General features: G+C 36.6%; 1 protein-coding gene across 2 annotated transcripts in view; it reads right to left on the bottom strand.

Moving 5' to 3' along the window:
* Positions 1-553: 553 nt before the first annotated feature.
* ap3b1a (adaptor related protein complex 3 subunit beta 1a) overlaps positions 554-23,393 on the bottom strand; it is a 67,259-nt gene continuing 44,419 nt past the window's right edge. Inside the window, exons 23-27 of one of the 2 annotated variants that reach the window (XM_067375051.1) lie at positions 21,759-21,987; positions 19,423-19,507; positions 17,482-17,579; positions 11,389-11,527; positions 554-1,290 (exon numbers count right to left, since the gene is read on the bottom strand). In XM_067375051.1, the coding sequence (XP_067231152.1) occupies positions 1,134-1,290; positions 11,389-11,527; positions 17,482-17,579; positions 19,423-19,507; positions 21,759-21,987 (708 nt within the window). In that variant the 3' untranslated portion in view covers positions 554-1,133. The remainder of the gene's footprint in view (positions 1,291-11,388; positions 11,528-17,481; positions 17,580-19,422; positions 19,508-21,758; positions 21,988-23,393) is intronic. The other variant, XM_067375049.1, reaches the window with a different exon arrangement.

Below are 23,393 nucleotides of genomic sequence, written 5' to 3'. Positions count from 1 at the left end.
TTCAACTTTGCGGTTTTTTTAGACATCTCTTACCTTTTGTTCTTCTCAACTTCCTCACCTACAACATGTTTGTTATCTTGAAGAAAAAAAAAAAACATAGTTCCCATTGGCAGAGACGGATCCAGCTCGCAAACTCCTTGAATGTTGTATTTTGTTGTGTCCAAGAAGGCCTGCAGTCGATACTTCTCAAATAGCTTGTTAGGATTCACTTAACATATCTTCACTCTTGTAAAATTTCTCAAAGAACTACAATACATACCTGTTCCCAGTAATTCATGCTAAAAGAAAATATAATATTACAGTACATAAAACTCCTGATTTTTCATCCAGTCAGAGGAAGAGACAGTTCTTTCTGACATCACCTCAACAGTAAATAAAGCCTTGAGATGATTACATTAGTTTCAAGCGGTGGTCAGAAGCATTTATTCATAAGCATTCCCTTCTTCAGAAATGTATTTTAGAGAGATATGTGCTGGGAACACATCAGAAGCAATAAACATATTATACTGTCAAGAAAAATAGACTTCAGTTAAACCAGACATCATGTCCTGTGATCATCACATGACAATGAAACGAGTCCATATGGCACAAAACAAGACAAATCACAGAATAATATGAAACAAATTAACCAAACGAACAAGAACTTTCCATATATATATTTTTAATCACTGTAATTATGAGTAAATGTAACTCGTCTGAGAGCCTCTCAGGCACCTGGATTCATCATTTTAAGAAAGGCACATCACGTGTCTGAACATTTTGCATGTTTTGACCACACTAAAGCACAGACAGAAAAACGGCACACTGCTGAAATGGAATCTTGCAAATAAATCTTGCCACATTGTCAGTGTTGAGCTTGAAAATACTTTCCGAATACAGCTTAGCAGAGAACATTGAGTTGCCCTTAAAGAAAGCAAAGCATATTTGGTCTCTGAGAATGCAGACAGATACAAAGTCCTTCTGTTTTGTGCTACACACACTCAAAAACCTGACAGGATATCTTCTCAAGACAATGCAAACCATCCCAAGTGTCTTTATAACCCAAAGTGAGCTATATTTGAATTATGGCACTTGTCCATGGACTGAACTTGCGAGTGTGAAAGGGTGACTGAGCACTGGATAGTCGACTCTTTCTAGGAGGTGATGTTCGTCAGGGCCGTTTTAAACTGTCGCAGTAGCATGGAGCCGATCACTGTCTTCTCTGTGTTAACGGTGATCAGAGCATCAGGATCCTTCAGGGCGACTGACACCAAGACCAGAGAACCAGAACTAACCGTCTTACCGGCAAACCTGTAAATACACAAACAAAAAGGGATAAAATAAAATAAATTTATATTTTCATAATTAAAACAGAATGGGTATAATTTACTTTAGCAAATACCCTTAATGTTATCGTGCACAATTAATCAGTTTATATTATTCCAAAAATTAATCTTTCAACTACTTGTGATAACTTTCTGTGCATCTCAAATTACTCTTCTGTAGACTTAACCAATGAACCTAGAATTACTCAAAATAATTAAAATTTTCTGATATTTTACTCCATGTCATCCAAGATGTTCATGTCTTTCGTTCTTCAGTCGAAAAGAAATGAAGTTTTGAGGAAAACATTCCAGGATTTTTCTCCATATATTGGACTTCAACAGGGTTCAATGTGTTGAAGGTCCAAATGTCAGTTTCAGCGCAGCTTCAAAGAGCTCCACACGATCCCAGATGAGGAATAAGGGTCTTATCTAGCGTAACGATTGGTCACTTTCTTAAAAAATATTCCTTGTCTGGGATCGTTTAGAGCCTTTTGAAACTGAAACTGCAATTCGGATCTTCAGCCCGGTGAACCCCAGTGAAGTCGACTATATGGAGAAAAATCCTGGAATGTTTTCCTCAAAAACCTTAATTTCTCTTCGTCTGAAGAAAGACATAAACATCTTGGATGACATTGGGGTGAGTAAATTATCAGGAAATTTTAATTCTAATCACTTAATCATGAAATGAACTGTGAATTAGATTTTCATTAAATAAATTAGAGAAATAAATTAAAGATGCCGGCCACAATCAATGTATTTGCAGTGTTTGCAGAGGATTTAATGACTAATGATCTAAAAAGAAGGTGATAATTATAATAGCCAAACAAGAGTTATAAAATAGAATTATAACATATGATTTACAAAATATTCTTGCTACTGTATTTGTTGTATTTTATTTTTGAAGCAATGTAAAAAAAAAATAATAATAATAATAAAAAAGTGAGACATTGATAAAAACAAACATTGATGAGACTTTGCTTCAATTAAATAATAAGTCCAAAAAATGTGTGTGTATATTATGTGTGTGTGTATATAAAACCAGAATTATTTAAATATATACTACTAAAAAAAAAAAATAAAGGTAAAAATTCAACTAATATAATATATTTATTATATTATATTATATTATATTATATTATATTATATTATATTAAATAATATAATATAATATATGTGCATAGGTCTATAGATTTACAAAAATATAGCTTTATAAACATGTGTAATGGCAAATTATTGTTTGTGAACTTACAGCAAAGTAAGATTTAGAAAACGAATATCAGGTTTCCAACATTTAATAACAATGACTAAAGTAAGTTAATAAATACATTTAATAAAGCACATAAATTTGTACCATACCCATATGTGAGCATGGGAGAGGGTGTGTGTGTGTGTGTGTGGGTGGTGAACAGGCATGGCAGTCTATTATTTGGTCTGATTAAGAAGCTATTAGGGGCCAAGGGACACACTCCTGTCAATCACAGACCCGAACCCGGTAGCCTCTCACAGACTGGGAGCAAAAAGTGGGGGTGTGCACTAAATAGAGTGCAGAGGACAAGAACAACTTCAGTGGTGATGGAGTAAAGCATATTTAGCAATTTTGTGATTTAAATAAAAGCTGTAATGTGTGATTATTAATATATTACATGTCACAGTACTAAAGTCCATTCACACCAGTACCAAAATGATTAAGCTAATTGAATTATGTTGGATGATTTGTGTAGGTGATTCATTTAGCTCTGTCATTTCACACATAAACTTAAAATATTAATAATTGAGTAAGTATGCTTTACTTGCAATGTACATTGAATTGTACATGTAGTCATTCAGAGAGACTTATCCAAAATTTGTAGTACACAAGCAATGCAAACTTTCATTGAGATCTGCAAAGATGTATAATACCTGAATACCTGCCTATATGCACAATAAAACACAATCCTTTGCTTAAATAGACAGCTAATCGATAGTAAGAATGTTAAGGACAATTTTTTTCTTCAATGCATGAGTGAGCTATAGTAGTAATAGTGGTGAACTGTACTAATGAGCCGTTCTATAGCGCTGTGGGAGAATTCTTGGTGTCCAGTAACCGTGGTAACGTCACAGACTGGAAACACTAGTGAACGCACCGCACACGGCTCCACTGACAGTGGAGACACGACCCTGTCCGACCTCTACGCCCTTGTACCTCCTTCCTGTCTGTCTATCCTTCTCTCTCTCACTAAGAGGGACCCACGTGCCTGATACACTGCCATCTGCCTCCCATTTACACACCCTATTATACAACAATGAACCGTTTAGCACACACCCACACACACGGGGACCCCATTTAGCACTGAGAAGCACACATGCCCCCTGTCCCACCATGAGGCCCCTCTTTTACTCCTAAACTCTCTGTCTCACACTCACACACACACAATGGCCACCATTTAACCATGACAGCATGAGACACAAGGGCCGTCAGAGCAAACTGCTAACCAACTGGAGAGGGCATCATATCTGACAATCAGCACGCAGACACGCAGACACACACACACACACACACACACACACACACACAAATATTGAGACAGATAGATAGACAGACAGATATATGGAACAGTAGATGGAACGACAGACAGATAGATTGAACAGTGGATGGATAGATAGAACAGTAGATGGATGGATAGATAGAACAGTAGATGGATGGATAGATAGAACAGTAGATGGATGGATAGATAGAACAGTAGATGGATGAATAGATAGAACAGTAGATGGATGGATAGATAGAACAGTAGATGGATGGATAGATAGAACAGTAGATGGATGGATAGATAGAACAGTAGATGGATGGATAGATAGAACAGTAGATGGATGGATAGATAGAACAGTAGATAGATAGATAGATAGAACAGTAGATAGATAGATAGATAGATAGAACAGTAGATAGATAGATAGATAGATAGATAGATAGATAGATAGATAGATAGATAGAACAGTAGATAGATAGATAGATAGATAGATAGAACAGTAGATAGATAGATAGATAGAACAGTAGATAGATAGATAGATAGAACAGTAGATATATAGATAGATAGAACAGTAGATATATAGATAGATAGAACAGTAGATAGATAGATAGATAGATAGATAGATAGATGGATAGATAGATAGATAGATAGATAGATAGATAGATAGATAGATAGTAGATGGATAGATAGATAGAACAGTAGATGGATGGATAGATAGAACAGTAGATGGATGGATAGATAGAACAGTAGATGGATGGATAGATAGAACAGTAGATGGATGGATAGATAGAACAGTAGATGGATGGATAGATAGAACAGTAGATGGATGGATAGATAGAACAGTAGATGGATGGATAGATAGAACAGTAGATGGATAGATAGATAGATAGAACAGTAGATAGATAGATAGATAGATAGAACAGTAGATAGATAGATAGATAGATAGAACAGTAGATAGATAGATAGATAGAACAGTAGATAGATAGATAGATAGAACAGTAGATAGATAGATAGATAGATAGAACAGTAGATAGATAGATAGATAGAACAGTAGATAGATAGATAGATAGAACAGTAGATAGATAGATAGATGGATAGAACAGTAGATGGATAGATAGATAGAACAGTAGATAGATAGATAGAACAGTAGATAGATAGATAGAACAGTAGATAGATAGATAGATAGAACAGTAGATAGATAGATAGATAGATAGATAGATAGATAGATAGATAGATAGATAGATAGATAGATAGATAGATAGATAGATAGAACAGTAGATAGATAGATAGATAGAACAGTAGATAGATAGATAGAACAGTAGATGGATAGATAGATAGAACAGTAGATAGATAGATAGATAGAACAGTAGATAGATGGATAGAACAGTAGATAGATAGATAGATAGATAGATAGAACAGTAGATAGATAGATAGATAGATAGAACAGTAGATAGATAGATAGATAGAACAGTAGATAGATAGATAGATAGAACAGTAGATAGATAGATAGATAGATAGATAGATAGAACAGTAGATAGATGGATAGAACAGTAGATAGATAGATAGAACAGTAGATGGATGGATAGATAGAACAGTAGATGGATGGATAGATAGAACAGTAGATGGATGGATAGATAGAACAGTAGATGGATGGATAGATAGAACAGTAGATGGATGGATAGATAGAACAGTAGATGGATGGATAGATAGAACAGTAGATGGATGGATAGATAGAACAGTAGATGGATGGATAGATAGATAGAACGACAGACACAGATAGATATATAGACAGTAGATGGAACGACAGACAGATAGATAGAACAGTAGATGGATGGATAGATAGAACAGTGGATGGATGGATGGATGGATGGATGGATGGATGGATGGATGGATGGATGGATGGATGGATGGATGGATGGATGGATGGATGGATGGATAGATAGATACAAGATAGATAGATAGATAGATAGATAGAACGACAGACACAGATAGATATATAGACAGTAGATGGATAGATAGAACAGTAGATGGGTAGATAGATAGAACGGTAGATTGTACGACAGACAGATATATAGAACGGTAGATGGAACAACAGACAGACAGATAGATATATAGAACGGTAGATGGAACAACAGACAGACAGATAGATATATAGAACGGTAGATGGAACAACAGACAGACAGATAGATATATAGAACGGTAGATGGAACCAAGGGTGTAGATTTGGTTTCAACTTTGGGGGGGGTTGAATGTTGGTATGGTTGTATTATACTGGGGGGGTTGTAACTGATGGCTTTGAATATTGGGGGGGGGGTTATCTACGCCCCTGGATGGAACGACAGACAGATATATAGAATGGTAGATGGAACGACAGACAGACAGATATATAGATCAATATGGAACAGTAGAAGGAACAATAGATAGGAAATACAGATGGATAGATAGAAAGACGGACCGACCAACAAAGTTTAGATTTAGATTTTCAGACAGACAGGTGTAGTATTTTGTATCTCTGTCAGTGCTGGTGACACTTTGATCTCTCAGTCCCTGTGGCACGACTAATGGAGTCAGTTTATAAAAGTCTTATTTACACACGCACTTAACATGGCCCTGAGGCACAGAGTGTGTGTGTGTGTGAGTGAGATAACCCAAAGCCACTTGATTTACATGATTTCAGTGGCTTCTAAACTTACATACACAATTATAGACACAAACAGAGAGACACAGTACAATTACAGCTGCAGGGTCCTGATACTGGACAGTCATTCTGTTTAACTCTCCCTGTCTATCAGTCTCTCATTCTCACATAAAATAAACATTCACACACCCACAGCAGCTCTACCCAGTGTGTGTGTGTGTTGCATACGGTGGGGTTCAGGCACTAAATGGGTCATTGGTATTCTGGTCTGTCTCCACTGGGCCTCTGAACTGGATTAATTGAGGCTGTGGGAAGAAAAGCAAAGCAGAAGCCCAGCGCTGGCCAGCCGGACCGCTATCGATCCACACACACACGCTAACACTTGCTCCTAATCAGAGAGAGAGACTAAATGACTGTCGCCTCTTTATTCAACCTTAAAGACTAGACTGGTAAGATTCCTGTTCACACGAAACAGTTATCATTCACTTTCACAGATGGACCTAAAAAGTGAAAGAAATGTTTCTCAGCCAATTCATTAGGTCATGTTTTACTGGTAAAGGGTCTGTTTCGCAGATTCACAAATGTGTTGATGTAAATGGGTAAATCACAAAATCTGTCATGAACACTTACTCATCATATTTCACCCCCAAATAAAATAAAAATAAATAAAATTTGATTTTACTTAATGAAAAAAAAGTTGTTTTTTGAATTGTGAAATTATATTAATTACAATTTAGCCAATCATCCTTCCCATAATGCAAAATAAATAAATACATTTCCATAGGCCTACTCTTTACTGCCAAAAAAAGGTGACATTTACATTTTAAAAGTATTTATGTACCATGGTAGTACTTGCTGCATTGGCTTCATTTAAAAAAAAAATATATAAATGCATATTATATTATATTATATTATATTATATTATATTTATTATATTATATTATATTATATTATATTATATTATATTATATTATATTATATTATATTATATATGAGACACTGTAAAGCATAAAACTAAATATACACAGTATGTATAAACATGCATTAAATCATACATAATATATTAAAATATTTAAAAAATATAAATAAAGGGGAAAATGTAGTTATCTTTAATTATCCTGAACATGTCTGAGAAAACAAAAAACTAATGGGCTTTAAATGAGATTCATATACTTTATGCAAAATATAATTATATAGTTTCTTTTTTATTTTGGGGTGACATGTTTTCTTGATTTTAAAAAGCTACTTAGTTCTATATGATTGGCACTGACCCATATCAGCTGACCACTATCACTACCTTAAGTCTCCTATTCACGTATCTGCAAAGGCCAGCATTTGGAAAACATTTCCCTATACAACCAACTATGTTCTTAAAGACTGAAAGCAAATGTTTTGCACCGGATGCACCATATGGTTAAGCCTTATTCTGGTATCTTGTTCCTCTATGTCCTCAAGTCTGCAGAGAGGGTTTTAGTCATCAATTGCCAAATGTCCATGCCAAGTATGTTTGTGTGCGAGCGTGTGTGTCTGTTTTAAGAGTCCTCTGTACTAATAGAGGTTAATGTGAGTGACCAGATGACCAGCTGTCCCTCTCCAAAATGAAGGACAAGCTTCTCTCTTCTCTGAAACAAATTCCACTCACACAGCTGCTAACTAACACACAGAGGGTAAAAATGCACATACACTAAAGAGCATACATGAAATATGACATAAACGGACATGAAACACTGTAGAAGAGCAGAAGACCAGGAGACAGATATCACTAGACTCTTCAAAAAGCTAATTGCAGTGACTTGGGGAAGACAATAGTGAAGAATTTACTGAAAGGATCCAAAGATGTTGGACGACAGATGTTGGCCCACCTGTTGGCCTGCTATTGCTCCCGTATACAGAGGAGCTGGTCAAAAATATGCTTCAATTTGTTCTAAAGAGTAACAAATCAGTATATATACATATAATCCACTGACTCATGCCGTGGTCACACTAGACTTCGAGTATGTGAATTTCTACAGACACTGCAATGACTGGCATCCTTTTTAAAAAGAAAAATGTAACATATAACATATAACAAATAATAAACCCAAAATGTAAAAATATATAATTACTCCACTTTAAAGTTTGTGTACTTTTAATTCAGCTAAGAGGTAATGCTGTGGCATATAGATGTCTTTACATAATACGTATTCACAGGTCAGAGTTCACCAAACTTGGAATGCAGTGAAATCCAAAATTTCTTCGTATAAGCTTGCGTTTCCAGTCCTCTGCTTTCACATGAGTTTGATTACAAGTCAATGGAATTAATGAAAAAAAAAAAAAAAGCATCTTATATGTGATGCACCCACTGATATGACTGTTTGTTATTGCTTTGGTTTGGCTTGCTAAAAAACTAAAGTGATAATAGCTGTGATTCATTTAGTCTCTATTTAGTAACCGAGAAGACAGCATGTTTTCTTTCTGTAATCTAGAGAAAGACAGGAATAGAGTTCTGTTTTTCAAGCTCATTTAGATGCTGCTCCCCTGGATTCCCTGCATTCTCCTGCTGTGGCTGTAGACAGAAGCAGTGCTGCCCCCTGCTGCCAAACAGAAGAACTGCAACCCTCAAATACCCACAATCCACAAAAGAACTGGGTCAATTAGATCTACCACACCAGAGGCATGGGAGTAAATTTCATCTAACGGTTGAAATATTTCTCAGCAGCAATTTTTGAAGGGGAAATAAATAATACAGCCAAAATTGTACTTATAAGGACAGAGGAAAGTCTTGCTACTACTATTAGTGTAAGCATGGAGACTGAGACGTTGGAGTTTTCCTCTATTCCACCTTGCTTTTAAATTGCTTATGAATGTCTGTGCGGCCGTGCGCATTTGACTTTCGCGTTCGAATTAGTGACAATTTGTGGCCAGCAATTGCTTGAATGGTGGGTTCATTATTATTCTTAATGAAAACACAACAACAAAACAGTACATTGACAAACTTGCTTATGCTAAACAGAGAACTTTTATTAACAAAACAAATAAGAGGACTTATCAAAGCTAATAAGCATGGCGGCCTAATAAAATAACACATAGCCTAACTTACAAAGTTTAAATAAACTGAAAATCAGCAAACACTGTGGAAACAAATAAATAAGAAACAATTATAAACTTGCTTATATTAAACATAAAATGTTTATAAACACGCTGAATTGAGCAGACGCCTTCAGTAGTGTCTGTTCTCTAACTAAACAAAATGATTTTTATTACTAAAACAATGGTGGGGCGGTGCCGCTGTGGGCAAGTGCGTTTAAAGGTGCCCTAGAACTTTTTTTAAAAAGATGTAATATAAGTCTAAGGTGTCTCCTGAATGTGTCTGAAGTTTCAGCTCAAAATACCCCATAGATTTTTTTTTATTCATTTTTTTAACTGGCTGTTTTGGGGCATCATTATAAACAAGCCGATTAAGAGCTACTGGCCCTTTAATTGTCATGCTCCACGCCCACGGAGCTCGCGCTTGCCTTGAACAGTGCATAACCAAAGTTTACACAGCTAATATAACCCTCAAATGGATCTTTACAAAGTGTTTGTCATGCAAGCGGTATTTCTAAACTTAAAAGGCATTTTTTTTGCCCTGTTTGCATTTGTATTGTTTTACTACTTAGACAATCATTTAAATATACATCATTACATTATTTACAATACACAGCATGGATTTTTATGATTTTAGGCGGGGACAAGCCTAAATTATTACATTATTTGCTAACTGCATTCTTGTAATTGTAATGTTGACATGCATTCTCTGTAAAGCTGTTTTCAAACTATATGTATCGTGAAAAGCGCTATACAAATAAATGTGAATTGAATTGACAACACACATTACATTAATCACAGAAATTGCACAACTTTGTGCGTACATGTTAATAATTATAAGGCCTCTGCAACAAAAGTATACTATTAAAAAGGTGTCAAAGTTGGAAAAAGAGACCATATGTTTCTCAATACTTGTTAAGTGTATGAACAAGTATGAAATTAGCATCTAAACTGTACTGCAACAATGTTTAAAACTGAACAAAAACCAGAGCCATTATTAAACTTTGAACTTAAACTCATACTAAACTTAAACTTATTGAACTTAATGAAAACTCACATAGAACATCTGAGTCACATGTTTGTTAGCGAAAAAGTGTCTAAAGGTTTGTAGAGGAAGGATAAAGGAGTTTTTTTCAGTATGTCTGTTAAGAAACAGCCGCGTGATTGATGACACGCTCTCATTTGCCCGATTGCGTATTCTAAATGAAATATAGGCCTTTTCCACAGACCTGCAGGCATTGATTTCCACTCAGCCTGTGTGCTGTGTGTCCTTGTGAGGAAGATTTTAATGCTTCTCAAGGTGCTTTCATATTTGCTCATATTTTATAATTAAATTACCCTACATCAGACCGACCCAAAGTCCAGACCAAACGTCACTTTGTTTGTGTGCATATATGAGACAGAGACAAATAAGTTTGTCTGTGTGTCAGCAAGATGTCTGCGTGTGTGTGTTTGTGCGCAAATGAAAGTTTTGGCTGCTACAGTCCTTCACAAAGTCAGAAAGGCATCCTACAGTAATTACTCTGAAAACCATGGATCTTTGTAAATGTCTGGGAAATATATGCATTCCTATGCCTTTAAAAACATTGAAAACAGCATTTTAAGAGAAAAAAAAAAAACATAATTGACTTTACACATAAACCACTTTTCCTTTGGATCCAATCCCAAAAGTAGGTTTTGTCAGTTTTATGCAACTACTAGGGACATTGTATATTGCATTCTAGGGATATACATGTCCCCAGAGTATAGCTAGATAAGACAAACACACAAATTCAAGTCCTGGAGTGGAGAAAAATCTAATAAATAATAATAATAAAAAAAATACAACAGTAAAAATGAAAATGGAAAGAAACAGGACATTTTTCGTTTTGTTTACCTGTGTATGTTCTCTTGATCGGATGGAATCACACCTAGGTTGGCGGCAGACACCACATTTCTGTTTACTGATTGGCTGGAGATGTTCTCTGGCGTCATGGTAATTGTTGCAGATGACTCGTTCATGCCCACCAGCTTACCTGAGCACACAAATAATCATTTGTTTTAGAGGTATTCAGGTAACAGTGGAAAAAGTCAGCAATTCATACTATTTTTATTATTATTTTGTTCTGTAAATTGTTTTGGAGGCCCAAGTCGGACTCTAAATTGCAGGAGCCATATGTACGTTTCCTGCATATATTTGTTGAATATAACAGCAAGTGCTTGTTTATGAAGTTAAGAGATGAAAAATAAAGCCTTCAACGTAATAGTTCACTAAAAAATGTAAATTTTATCAGTTTACTCCAAACCTGTATGACTTTCTTCCATGAAATATAGAAGTAATTGTGGTTTTCCATAAATTTTCCAAACACACACTGAAAAGTTTAGGGTCAGAAGGATTTTTTGAATGTTATTGAAAAAAGTTCCTTATGCTCACCAACTAAAAATATAGTAAAGCAGTAATATTGTGAAATATTATTTATTTACAGCTCTTCAGAAACCATTCTAATACGCTGATTTGCTGCTCCAGAAACATTTCTTATTATCAGTGTTTAAACAGTTGTGTTGCTTGTTTAATTTCTTATTTTTGTATGGAACTGATTTTTGTCAGGATTCTTTGATGAACAAAGTTCAAAAGAACAGCATTTATTTGAAATATAAATCTTTTATAACATTATTAATGTTTAATTTTGAGCAATTTAATACATCCTTGATGAAAAAAAGTATTAAAACAACATAAGAGTAAGAAAAAAATTACTGAATTTCATTTCTGTATGAACAATCCCTTTTAAAACCTTAAAATGTAAATTGACAAGCTTAAACTAAAGGGAGCACTTCCATAAACATCTTCTGCATAAAGCTTTTAGGAAACTCATACTTCTGATTTATAGAAAGAAACATCTAGCATGCATACATTGCATTATTTCATATTTAACATATGACTAGTATTGAACGAAAGGTACGGGGGTTAAAACAATCTCGGCCTTCGGTAAGAGCATGTGATATTTGTGAACCGCGTTCGACTACTAGACTTGATTAAGACTAACACGAGTGGAGAAACACGGCGACCGTGCAGGACATTAGCCAGAGATGGCGTGAATAAGCCTTGCCGAGCGGTAACAAGCACATAAAAGCAGCACGCCGTTGCTTGTCCAGGGAAACGTGCGCAGACAAAACGGCTTAATGCATCCAAACTGGACTAAATGAAAATGTTGTGTTTCACTTAAAAAACACAGGCAGGCAGGCTGCTTTTCTTTCTGAAAGGCACAAACTACGACCCACTTCAGTGTGGCTTTCAAACGGTGTGAATGTGAGAGTGCACAGTGATACATGCAAACACACACACACACACGCACACTCACTCGTTTAGGGGGCAAGGTTTTTGAGAGTGCTCATTTAAAGTCTTAAATCTGTCCATTAGGCTCTATTGTAGAGAAAATGTGGAGTAAATGAATATAGCGTGGCTTATGCTAAAAGCCTTTGCCACAGCAACCAATTAAGAATAAATGATTGGCTATAAAAAGCGCCTTACTTCCTGTTCCTCGTCTGTAAATAGTGAGGCGGGAAGCACTCTCTTCGCTTATTAAAATGTGCGTGCACGCGTGTCGTCCTGAGTGAAGGTATAGGCGGCTCTCTAAAAAGACAAGGCAGGAATCCATTGAGCGTAAATGAAAAATCAAACCCGCCGTTTCTTTCGAAGAGCGTCTGCTTCATTATGTCGGCCTAATGTTGGGCCGTAAAGCGGAGAGAGGTGTTCGAATGGGCCAGGTGTGTGTGTGTGTTCCCGAAAGGCATCCGAACAAAGCAGATGCATGCTAAACCAAGCTTTTCTCTTCTTGGCTTCCATTTATTTGGTTTTCCCATGCCTGTGTTTGCTTTTATTAACTGGAACAGTTTGTTGCCCTAAGGAACAAATTTGATCAGGAGAAGTTTAAAGGTAAAGTACATATTTCTGCACCACTAACTTAACAAAAAACAAAAAAATAAATATAGCTGCGAGCAGCAATTATCGGGGTTCAAGCATTTTAAGGCCTTTAAGCCAATGCATAAAAAGGTATTGTTTTTTATTTAGCAAGCCTGTAACCATCTCAATCATAGATGGAAAAGACCATTCACAACCAATACAGGCAGTTTACCATAGGTAATATATGGTTGTTAAAGCTTTTTAACAGTTATAGTGCCACTTATGGTCCAAAGTCCATTAAAGTTGGCATGCTTCTTAAGAGTCATATCTTGCATACGCTCACCTATTTTCGTTAAGTTCCGAGTTTTCGTTTAGGAGTTATAAGATTTTTTGAGCACTTGGCCACACCCCTTTTCTAAATGACCCTGTTATAGCTACCCAAAGGGTAAAGTTCAACATTTTTTTATAACTATTGTTCTAGAGAGTCCCGAGAATTCTGACACAGCGGTTTTATGGAGGTTAAGCCAAAAACCTAGGACTAGTTTGCCAAAGTTGGTTTTTGAAATAATCTCCAATATTTAATAAACGATTTGATGGACAGAAGCGGTCCTAAAGGCAAAGTTGCTCAGAATGAGTAGTTCGACCATGTGATATGAATGTTGTGGTCGTGTGTGACATTATCACACGATACACAAACTTTTACGCATGTAAAAAAAGTGAAGGCATCCGCAGTGGGCGCTTTCTTTCGAATTTCCTTTTTTCCAGGCCTTTTCTAGGGCCGTGAGTCAAAGAGGCCCAATGAGTTTTGTTCCATTCGGCCTCCATTAACTTGTCTGATAGCTGCTCAAAATTCATTGGCCAATGGCAGCCATGTTTTTTGAGAAACATCAATGTCCTCGTAGGTAATCATGGCACCTCGGACAAAGACACTGCATGCCAATTTTCAAGTCAATTGGACTAACGGTGAAGTAGTTATAGCCGTTTTAAGTTTTTTTTTTTCATGTTATAGTGCCACCAAGTGGCCAGTTGCTGTGTCATTTTCACACAACCACAGAATGAGCGCTTACATAGGTGTGCCGAGTTTGGTAAAAATGTCTAATTTCGGTTCACAAGTTATAGCCATTTTAGTAAAAACTATGCGCTTGAACCCCTAATGACGGTTTTCAAACAGGTTTCCTAGTAGTACCAAGTCTGACATTAGTCAGACAAAAAGATAGCCCCAGCCCAAAATTACATGATTGGTTGAGACATTGGCTGTATCCGAAATTGCATACGTCCCTACAATATAGTAGACAAAAAAACAGTATATGAAAAGAGAAGTATTTCTGAATTCACAGTTTTTATAAAACAGTAAGCGAAAAGCGTGCATCTGATGAACTGTTTACTTTAAATCCTTCTCCCAGGCCATGGGAGAGGAGTTGTGAATAACAGCGACAAATCCGACAAAGACAACATGATGGATGTAGTATGATTCATACTACACACATAATATATAGAACATACAGAGAGTATGCGATTCTGGACCCAGCCAATGAAAGCAGGCAGGAAAAAGCAATAAAAATAAATAAAAATAAAAATACAAATTGGCTCAGGACAAGGAACAGTTAAAAGAGTAGATTTAAAAACAAAAAAATGCATTCACATCAATTAGATTACCGCAAAATTGTGCTTTAACACTTTAGGACCCCCTGGTTCCTGCGGAGAACAGGTCACACGTCAGGGCTAAATCTCAGTGGACAACTCGTGTCGGCCTTCAGCGGAGATGCTAGCGGTGTACATGTTAAGTATATGTGTGTCAGATTTGCCTGTCTGAGCTTTCTGCATCAGCGGTTATATTCAGAAGGACAGTTCGAAGAGCAGGGACAGTATTACATGAGAGATTGTGTGTGTGTTTAAATAACCAGATTTAAATGTAAAGAGCTGCTTTATTTGTTTTTCAGAGGTTCACGCCTGTCACCAGCACTCACCCTGTTCATCAACTAAGCACTGCACACACTCAAAGGGCTGTGTGAGGGTCTCTGGTTCTCCTAGCATGTTTGGGCCTAGCAGCTCTGGAGTGCATAAATGTGTGAATATGCGAACTGCATGTGAGTTTTTCTAAGACATCCTATGTTGGCTTTTTTTTTTTAAGAGATATATTCACAATTATATAAAGTTAAGTAACATCATGAATTTTTCAATGACTTCATGCTTTTTTATATGCCCATCAAGTCTTCTATATTAAAGGAATAATCCACCCAAAAATGAAATTCCTGTTATTAATTACTCACCCTCATGTCGTTCTACACCCGTTTGTAACACAAATTAAGATATTTTTGATAAAATCTGATGGCTCAGTGAGGCCTGCATTGACGGCAAGATAATTTACACTTTCAATGCCCAGAAAGCTACTAAAGATATTTAAAACAGTTCATGTGACTACAGTGGTTCAACCTTAATGTTATGAAGTGATGAGAATACTATATATAGTATAAATAATGACTTTATTTTACAATATCTATGGGCGATTTCAAAACACTGCTTCATGAAGCTTTACAAATCTTTTGTTTCGAATCAGTGGTTCGGAGCATGAAAGTCACGTGATTTTAGTAAACGACACTTTGTTACGTCATAAGTGTTTCGAAATTTTAGTGGTTCACATGACTTTGACAGTTAGATACATGCTCCAAACCACTGATTCGAAACAGAAGATTCGTAAAGCTTCATGAAGCAGTGTTTTGAAATCGCCCATCACTAGATATTGTCGAATAAAGTCGTTATTTTGTTATTTGTCGCACAAAAAAAGTATTCTCTTCGCTTCGTAACATTAAGGTTGAACCACTGTAGTCACATGAACTGTTTTAAATATATCTTTAGTACCTTTCTGGGCGTTTGAAAGTGTAAATTAACTTCCTGTCAATAGAGGCCTCACTGAGCCATCGGATTTTATCAAAAATATGTGTTCTGAAGATGAACGAAGGCCTTACAGGTGTGGAACGACATGAGGGTGAGTAATAAATGACAGAATTTTCATTTTTGGGTGAACCTTTAAGACAGAGATCTTTTAATATAGTCTCTTATCGTCTCTTTAACTTGACTCTTCTGTAGTTACATCGTGTACTAAGACCGACGGAAAATAAAAAGTTGTGATTTTCTAGGCTGATATGGCTAGGAACTATACTCTCATTCTGGCGTAATAATCAAGGAACTTTTCTGCCGTTCCATGGCTGCAGCAGTGCAATGATATTATGCAGCCCCTGTGAGCCCCTGCTTGCACAGGGAACGTGCCTTGCAACCATGGAGACGTTTGTGAGAGACGCTGCGTAATATCATTGCATTGCTGCAGCCATGATAAGGCAGCAAAGTTCCTTGATTATTACGCCTGAACGAGAGTATAGTTCCTAGCCATTTCAGCCTAGAAAATCACAACTTTTTATTTTCCGTCGGTCTTAGTACATGATGTAACTACAGAAGAGTCAAGTTTTAAATAGGAAAAATATCAAAACGCTTTGGTCATTTTTAAGCGCAATGCTAACGGTCTAATCAGATTCAATGAACTATGCTAAGCTATGCTAAAAGTGGTACCGCCAGAACCGGAGATCGGCTGAATGGATTCGAAAACGGTAAAACTCAATTGTTTAACTCTAGGGGAGTTGGAAAATTAGCCTATTTTCAAAAAAAAGTGGAGTGTTCCTTTAAGATCAATGCAACTGAATCCATGAATCAAATGATCAGTTAAGTGAATTGGTTCAAAATATTTGTTTGTATCATAGCTTACAACTCTGGCACTTTTTTTACATGAAAAACAATAACATTGTTTTTTTGTGTGTGTTTTAAAAAAAATAATCATCTAGATTTTCACTTTTAACTTCTTGAAACATTTTAATTATAGTTGGTTGGGTATAATGGATGTTTGGTGGAAAAATTATGGTTCTTCATACTATAAAAATAGGAGAAGAAATATCACCCTAAGCATAGGCTTAAAATGGCTTTTATATATTGAATATCACCCAGTCCTGAGTAGCATGATCTTTGAGGTGTTTTTAGTGTCATTTTTAGGTTTTTACAGCAGCAGTGTTGTGTCTAAGTGTTAAGAGGTGTTTGTATTACCCTGCTCTTTGGTGAAGTCTGCTTCACTCATTGTGATGGGCAGCAGCAGCTCTCCTACCGCAGGCTGGATGGATACGCTGAATTCATCTTCTTTAGTACTGAAGGAGGAGAGAACAGAACCATCAGGTCACTACACACCTGTCCATCTTTTCCTGTGTTTCCCTTCTGTATATATAATACTGTTCAAAAGTTTGTGCTCAGTAAGAGTTTTGGAAATGAATACTCCACAAGGAGGCATTAAATTGATGAAAAGTGACAGTATAAACTTTTACAGTGTTACAAAGAAATAAATGCTGACTATTTAAAAGAATCCTGAAAAGAATTACATCATGTTTTCCAGCGAAAAGAGAAAAAGTAATAATATCTATTATAATGTCTTCTTTCAAAACCATTACAAAATCCTACCAACCCCAGACTTTTTAATGGTAGTACATATATTGTATTTGGTACAATATAGAGTATTACACCATGTACAATTGTTTTTAAGGTATTTATGGCCATTTTATGTCTTTTTCAGCTCGGTAATGAGAAAAAAAAATACCAGAAATATGTATAAAGAAAGTAAATAGGGTTAATTTTGAAATTGAATTAATCTTAACTGATAAGATAAAACAGTGAAACATTTTAGGGAAGTTGTAATAGTTGTTCACAGTTTTTAAACAAGTAACAACATTTTACATCCATGAGAGAGACTGAAACCCAATCTATTTTGTTTTCAGTACCTCCTCTCATCCCAAAAGAGTAAAAGAATAAAGTTATTGATTGTCAGGTTTGCCAATTTACTTTGTAAGTAGCCAATTAGCTGAGAAACAGAACTGTTATTACCATCCCACTGGATCAATCATCACTGATCCACAGACGGAGAGAGCCGAAAGACAGAAAGAGGGAGAAAGGCTGATGAAAGTCATTTCTATTTCTATTTTCATATTTATATTGATTAGCATCATCACTGTCTGTGGCCTTTTGTAGGAAAGAAGACTGTCAGGTACTCCGATAAAGTCTGTAATCTGACATTCCCATCATGAAGAGCAGCAGGCTGGGAAATAGGAAGCCAATAAAGAGTGAATCCAGAAGCGGGAGTACAGGGTCACCACGGAGATCAGGTGATGAGGGGAAACAGGCTAGAAAAAGATTCAGAGACCAAATAAGCGGGCTAGGGATCAACGTGCAAAGTAAATCCAGGTATTTCTTTCTAATATGGCATAATCTCTTGACGTAGCAGTGATAGAGAGGGGCCGAATCCCTCCTTAAACCCACTCCATGAGCTCGGCTTTCGTCCAGGGCCACAGACACGCGTGCGGGGCTGACCTGCGCCCACTCGTCTCCATGTCATTGAACTCACATTGGCTCCATTAGCACACATAATCTACCGGTCGCTCACTCGCTCTCTCTCTCCGGCTCGGCTGTTTATGGTGATGTTATTCACGCCTGGCTATTTCACTGTATCGATCACAAAAGCCTCCGGCGTAATCGAAAAAAGAAAAAACAATTACAAGCTTTGTGGAGAAGTGTAATCACTCCAAATTAGATTATTAAAAAAAAATGTAATGCATATTATTACCATTCACACAATTCGGTAATAATTTATTTTTTAAAAACATATTGAAAAGGGGAACAATTAATTTTGTCTTATTTCGCCCCATTGTAAGGATAATGAACAACAGTAATTTAATCTGTATAATGTCATGCTAGCACCATCATAACGTGCATGCATTGTGATTGTCTATTAATGTTTTTGCTGAATGTTGTTTTTCGAGGGAAGCAAACACCATTATGCCTCATTCTCAGGCGTGTCAGAGCTACCTGATCTAAGGGTTTTAGTTCTACTCAAGGTAGAGGTAGAAACTGTGAGGAATGTATTGATTCTGGTTCCTCTTAATCATGTATATGATTTACTGTAAATAGTATAAGGCATATATGCAGTATGTAGTGAACTCTTACCACAGCTGGAAGTGTGCAGCTTGTGTGGAGTCATTGAAGTCCACACCCATGGACACCGTTACAGACGCCTGCGGCTCCAAACGCTCTGAAGAGGGAGAGAAATGTCTGTCAGCATGCTGTCTGAAGAATCAAAACCATGAGATCAATCTAATTCTATAGAGAAAGATACAAAAACTCAAAGCAATGTTTACATATCAAGGAAGGAAGAAAGGAAGGAAGCATGGACAGAAGAAAAACATTTAAAAATGTGCAGAAGGAAGGCCGAAAAGATGGAAGGAACAAAAGTAGGAAGAAAGGAAAAAGAAAGGATGGATGAAGGAATGAAGTAAGAAATGGAAGATGGAAGAAATTAACTACGAGCAGAAGGAAGTAAAAAAGGAATAAAGGAAGGAAGGCCAGAAGGATGGAGGGACAAAAAAAACAGAAGGAAGTAAAGAAAAGAAAGAAAATGCAGATAGATGGATAAGCAAAACAATAAGACAGAAAGATGGAACGAAGGAAGAAAAGAAGAAAGCAAGGAAGGTTGAAGGATGGAAGGAAGAAAAACAAGGTAGGCGGGAAAAAGGAAAAAGAAAGAAAGGATGAACAGAAAGGAGAAAGAAGAGACAGAAGGAAGGATGGAATTAAGGTTGGATGGAAAAAGCAAGAAAGGAAGGAAGGCCAGAAGGATGCAAGGAAGAAAAACAGAAGGAACGAAGGAAAAAGATTAAAGAAAAAAAAGGAAGGAAGGACAGAAAGAAGGATAGATGGAAGGAAGAAAGGACTGAGAGATTGTAAGAAAGAAGAAATTAAGGATGAGAAATTAAGCAAGAGATTTGAAAAGAAGAAAGGAAGGAAGATCAGAAGGATGGAAGGGGAAAAAGGAGCTTAAAGGGAAAAAAGGAAGGAAGGATGAATGGAAAGAAGAGGCGGAAGGATGAAATGATGGATGGATGGATGGATGGATGGATGGATGGATGGATGGATGGATGGATGGATGGATGGATGAATGAAATGAAGGATTGATGGATGGACAGAAGCAGCAAGAAAGGAAGGAAAGCCAGAAGGATAGAAGGAAGAAAAACAGAACGAATGAAGGAAAAGTATAGAAAAAAGGAAGGAAGGACAGAAAGAAGGATAGATGGAAGGAAGAAAGAAATGACAAACAATGTAAGAAGGAAGAAATTAAGCAAGAGATAGAAAAGAAGAAAGTAAGGAAGATCAGAAGGATGGATGGATGGATGGATGGATGGATGGATGGATGAAATGAAGGATGGATGAACAGAAGAAGCAAGAAAGGAAGGAAAGCCAGAAGGACAGAAGGGAAAGGGGAAAAAAGGAGAAATGAAAAAAAAAGGAAGGAAGGAAGTGAAGGAAGGAAGGAAGGAAGTAAAGAAGTAAGGAAGTGAAAGAAGCACAGAAGTGACAGAAGTGAAGGAAGGAAGGATGGAAGGGAAGGATGGAAGTGAAGGAAGGAAGGAAGGAAGGAAGGAAGGAAGGAAGGAAGGAAGGAAGGAAGGAAGGAAGGAAGGAAGGAAGGAAGGAAGGAAGGAAGGAAAGAAAGAAACAAAGAAACAAAGAAAGAAAGAAACAAAGAAAGAAAGAAAGAAAGAAAGAAAGAAGGAAGGAAGGAAGGAAGGACATATCTGCTCCTCTGCCCAGAGTTGGTCTAGAGCTAAATTTGTAAGAGCAGCACAGTATAGAAAGAAGATTCATCTGTTCTCCTCCATTCCCAGCCATGAAATTCATATTTGAGATGCTTTACCAACACATGATTCAATTAATGTTATAAAACCCAAACCTGTCCTGTGAATGACTAAGAACTGTTTTGTGACAGAGAAAGAGGAAAAGAATCAGAGTAAGAACATAATGAATGTGAGTGTGCGAGTCTGTGTGTGTGTGTGTGTCTGATGAGAGGACTTCTGCTAATCGATACACAGGCTGAAATCATATCAGCTGGAGTAATACGGGCTGAAGGAGGGAGAAGGGGAACATGAGAATGTGTGTGTGCTGGAGAAATCTGTAACTGAAAAGAAATGGCCTTCCTGAATTTACGTGGTTTAAGTTGAACTCATTTAAAGTTTACATGACAATCACAGAAAGAAAAAGATTCAGCTAAAAGAGGGCAAAGTCCCCCAGAGAAAAATAAAAAGACAAGAAATTAATAATAATAAACAACCAATGTACAACTATTTAAGTAAATAAATAAATAAATAAATGGATGGATGGATGGATGGATGAAAAGTAGTAGTAGAATAGGTGTTGATATGTAAACGTGGCTGTTTATGTTTTAATGTAATCATAGTTGTGCTAATTTTAGAACATATTATTAACGTCAACATTTAAGTTAAGCTCACCAATAGCGCTAAAGCGGTGGATGTTTTGTCCGGTGGAACTCTTCTCAGAGATGTGGATGTTCTCGAGGGCTTGGTCACTACTGTTGCTTAGTGTGAGCTGCAGGGATACCATGCTGTTGCCATAGATACAGGGCTGCCGGGTGAAGCGGTACTGGGCGGATAGACCTTTACCCGTCATCCTGTGGAGCAGCTCATGGGAGGTTTCCGGCACAAACACAGGAGAACTCGCCTGCAGGGAGACAAGTACATGCCAAGGAACGGCTTCAAACTGACACGCATTTGACAACAAACAGTAATTAGAAATGGAAATAACTATGTATCAGAAAGAAATTTGGTCATTATAATCAGCAGCAGTAACTACTGGATAATATATTGTGCTAAATAAGCAATAATAAATACTATAGTCTTAAACAGGTTGATCTAATTTTTTTAAAGGCGATCCGACCAAAGGAAGATGAAAGGTGTTTGTGGAAACCTCTTTGAAGACAGTCATTATTTTTGCAATTGATCAAAAACTTTAAGACACATTAAACATGTTTAAAATGTCAATGTTCCAATGAAAACACCTTTGTACACACAGACCGACATGGAAAAAAAAGAGGAGGTGGTACAGTATATACATACACTCACACAAATCAAGCCCATTTCTTATTAAGCCACATTTTAACTTTTCATCTTAAAGGTGCTCTAAACGATCCTGGGTGGAGTAACGTCCTGTTGACGTTCTAAGTGTTGTCAAACAAAACAGAGGCTAGCTAGACCCTCCCTCCTCCTCCTCCTCCTCCTCCCCTCCCCTCCGTGCTTCCTGAAACAGTCATGAACGCGCATTTAAAATCATTCTTGTCGGTTATTGGCTGGAGCATGTTTATTATGTTTCATGGTCCAGGCTGGACCAGTTTGTTTTTATTGTGGCGACTACAGAGACCGCGTTTTTTTTTTTTTACAGTATGTTCAGAAGACAGGCAGCTAGCGGATAGTGAGGAGATGTTTGCTGTATGTGACAAAAAATGTTTTGGCCTAAAAACGCATGACATCGCTTAGTGCACCTTTAATGTAAAATCTCTGAGAAACAGATAAAGATGAAAAAGAGGCATAAGGCACTTTTTATTATAAACACATTAGGGAAACCTTAGTAAAACGCATATAGAAAGTTTCAGCAACGCTTGGTTGCTTTCCAAAAACACTCCAGATCCAGTTATCACCATAGTGTTATAAGCTATAGTTAGAGCTTTAATTATCAATATTATACTAATTAGGTTGCTTAACTATATTGGAATCAATTACTGTTATATTTTTCCAAATCAAACTTTTTTTTTATGCTAATTTAAATAAGTTCTGAAGCTATCCCTCCTTTCTACTGCACATTTTAATGTTTTCATGTGTGATTTCAATTGTGCAAATGGTTTGATTTACACAATCATTCAAAAGTTTGGGGTTGGTAAGATTTTTTTTTTTTTTTTATGAAGGCTCACCAAGGCTGCATTAATTTGATTAAAAATACAGTAAAAAACATAATATTGTGAATTATTATTAATAATAGTTTTCCATTTGAATGTTTTAAATTTATTCCTGTGATGCAAAGTTGAATTTTCAGCATCATTACTCTTCAGTGTCACATGATCCTTCAGAAGTCAT

Source organism: Chanodichthys erythropterus, chromosome 22, assembly GCF_024489055.1.
Source record: "Chanodichthys erythropterus isolate Z2021 chromosome 22, ASM2448905v1, whole genome shotgun sequence".
NCBI classification, from domain to species: domain Eukaryota; kingdom Metazoa; phylum Chordata; class Actinopteri; order Cypriniformes; family Xenocyprididae; genus Chanodichthys; species Chanodichthys erythropterus.
The sequence above is the reverse complement of the archived record's forward strand: the minus strand, read 5'-3'. Positions and strand labels throughout refer to the sequence as shown.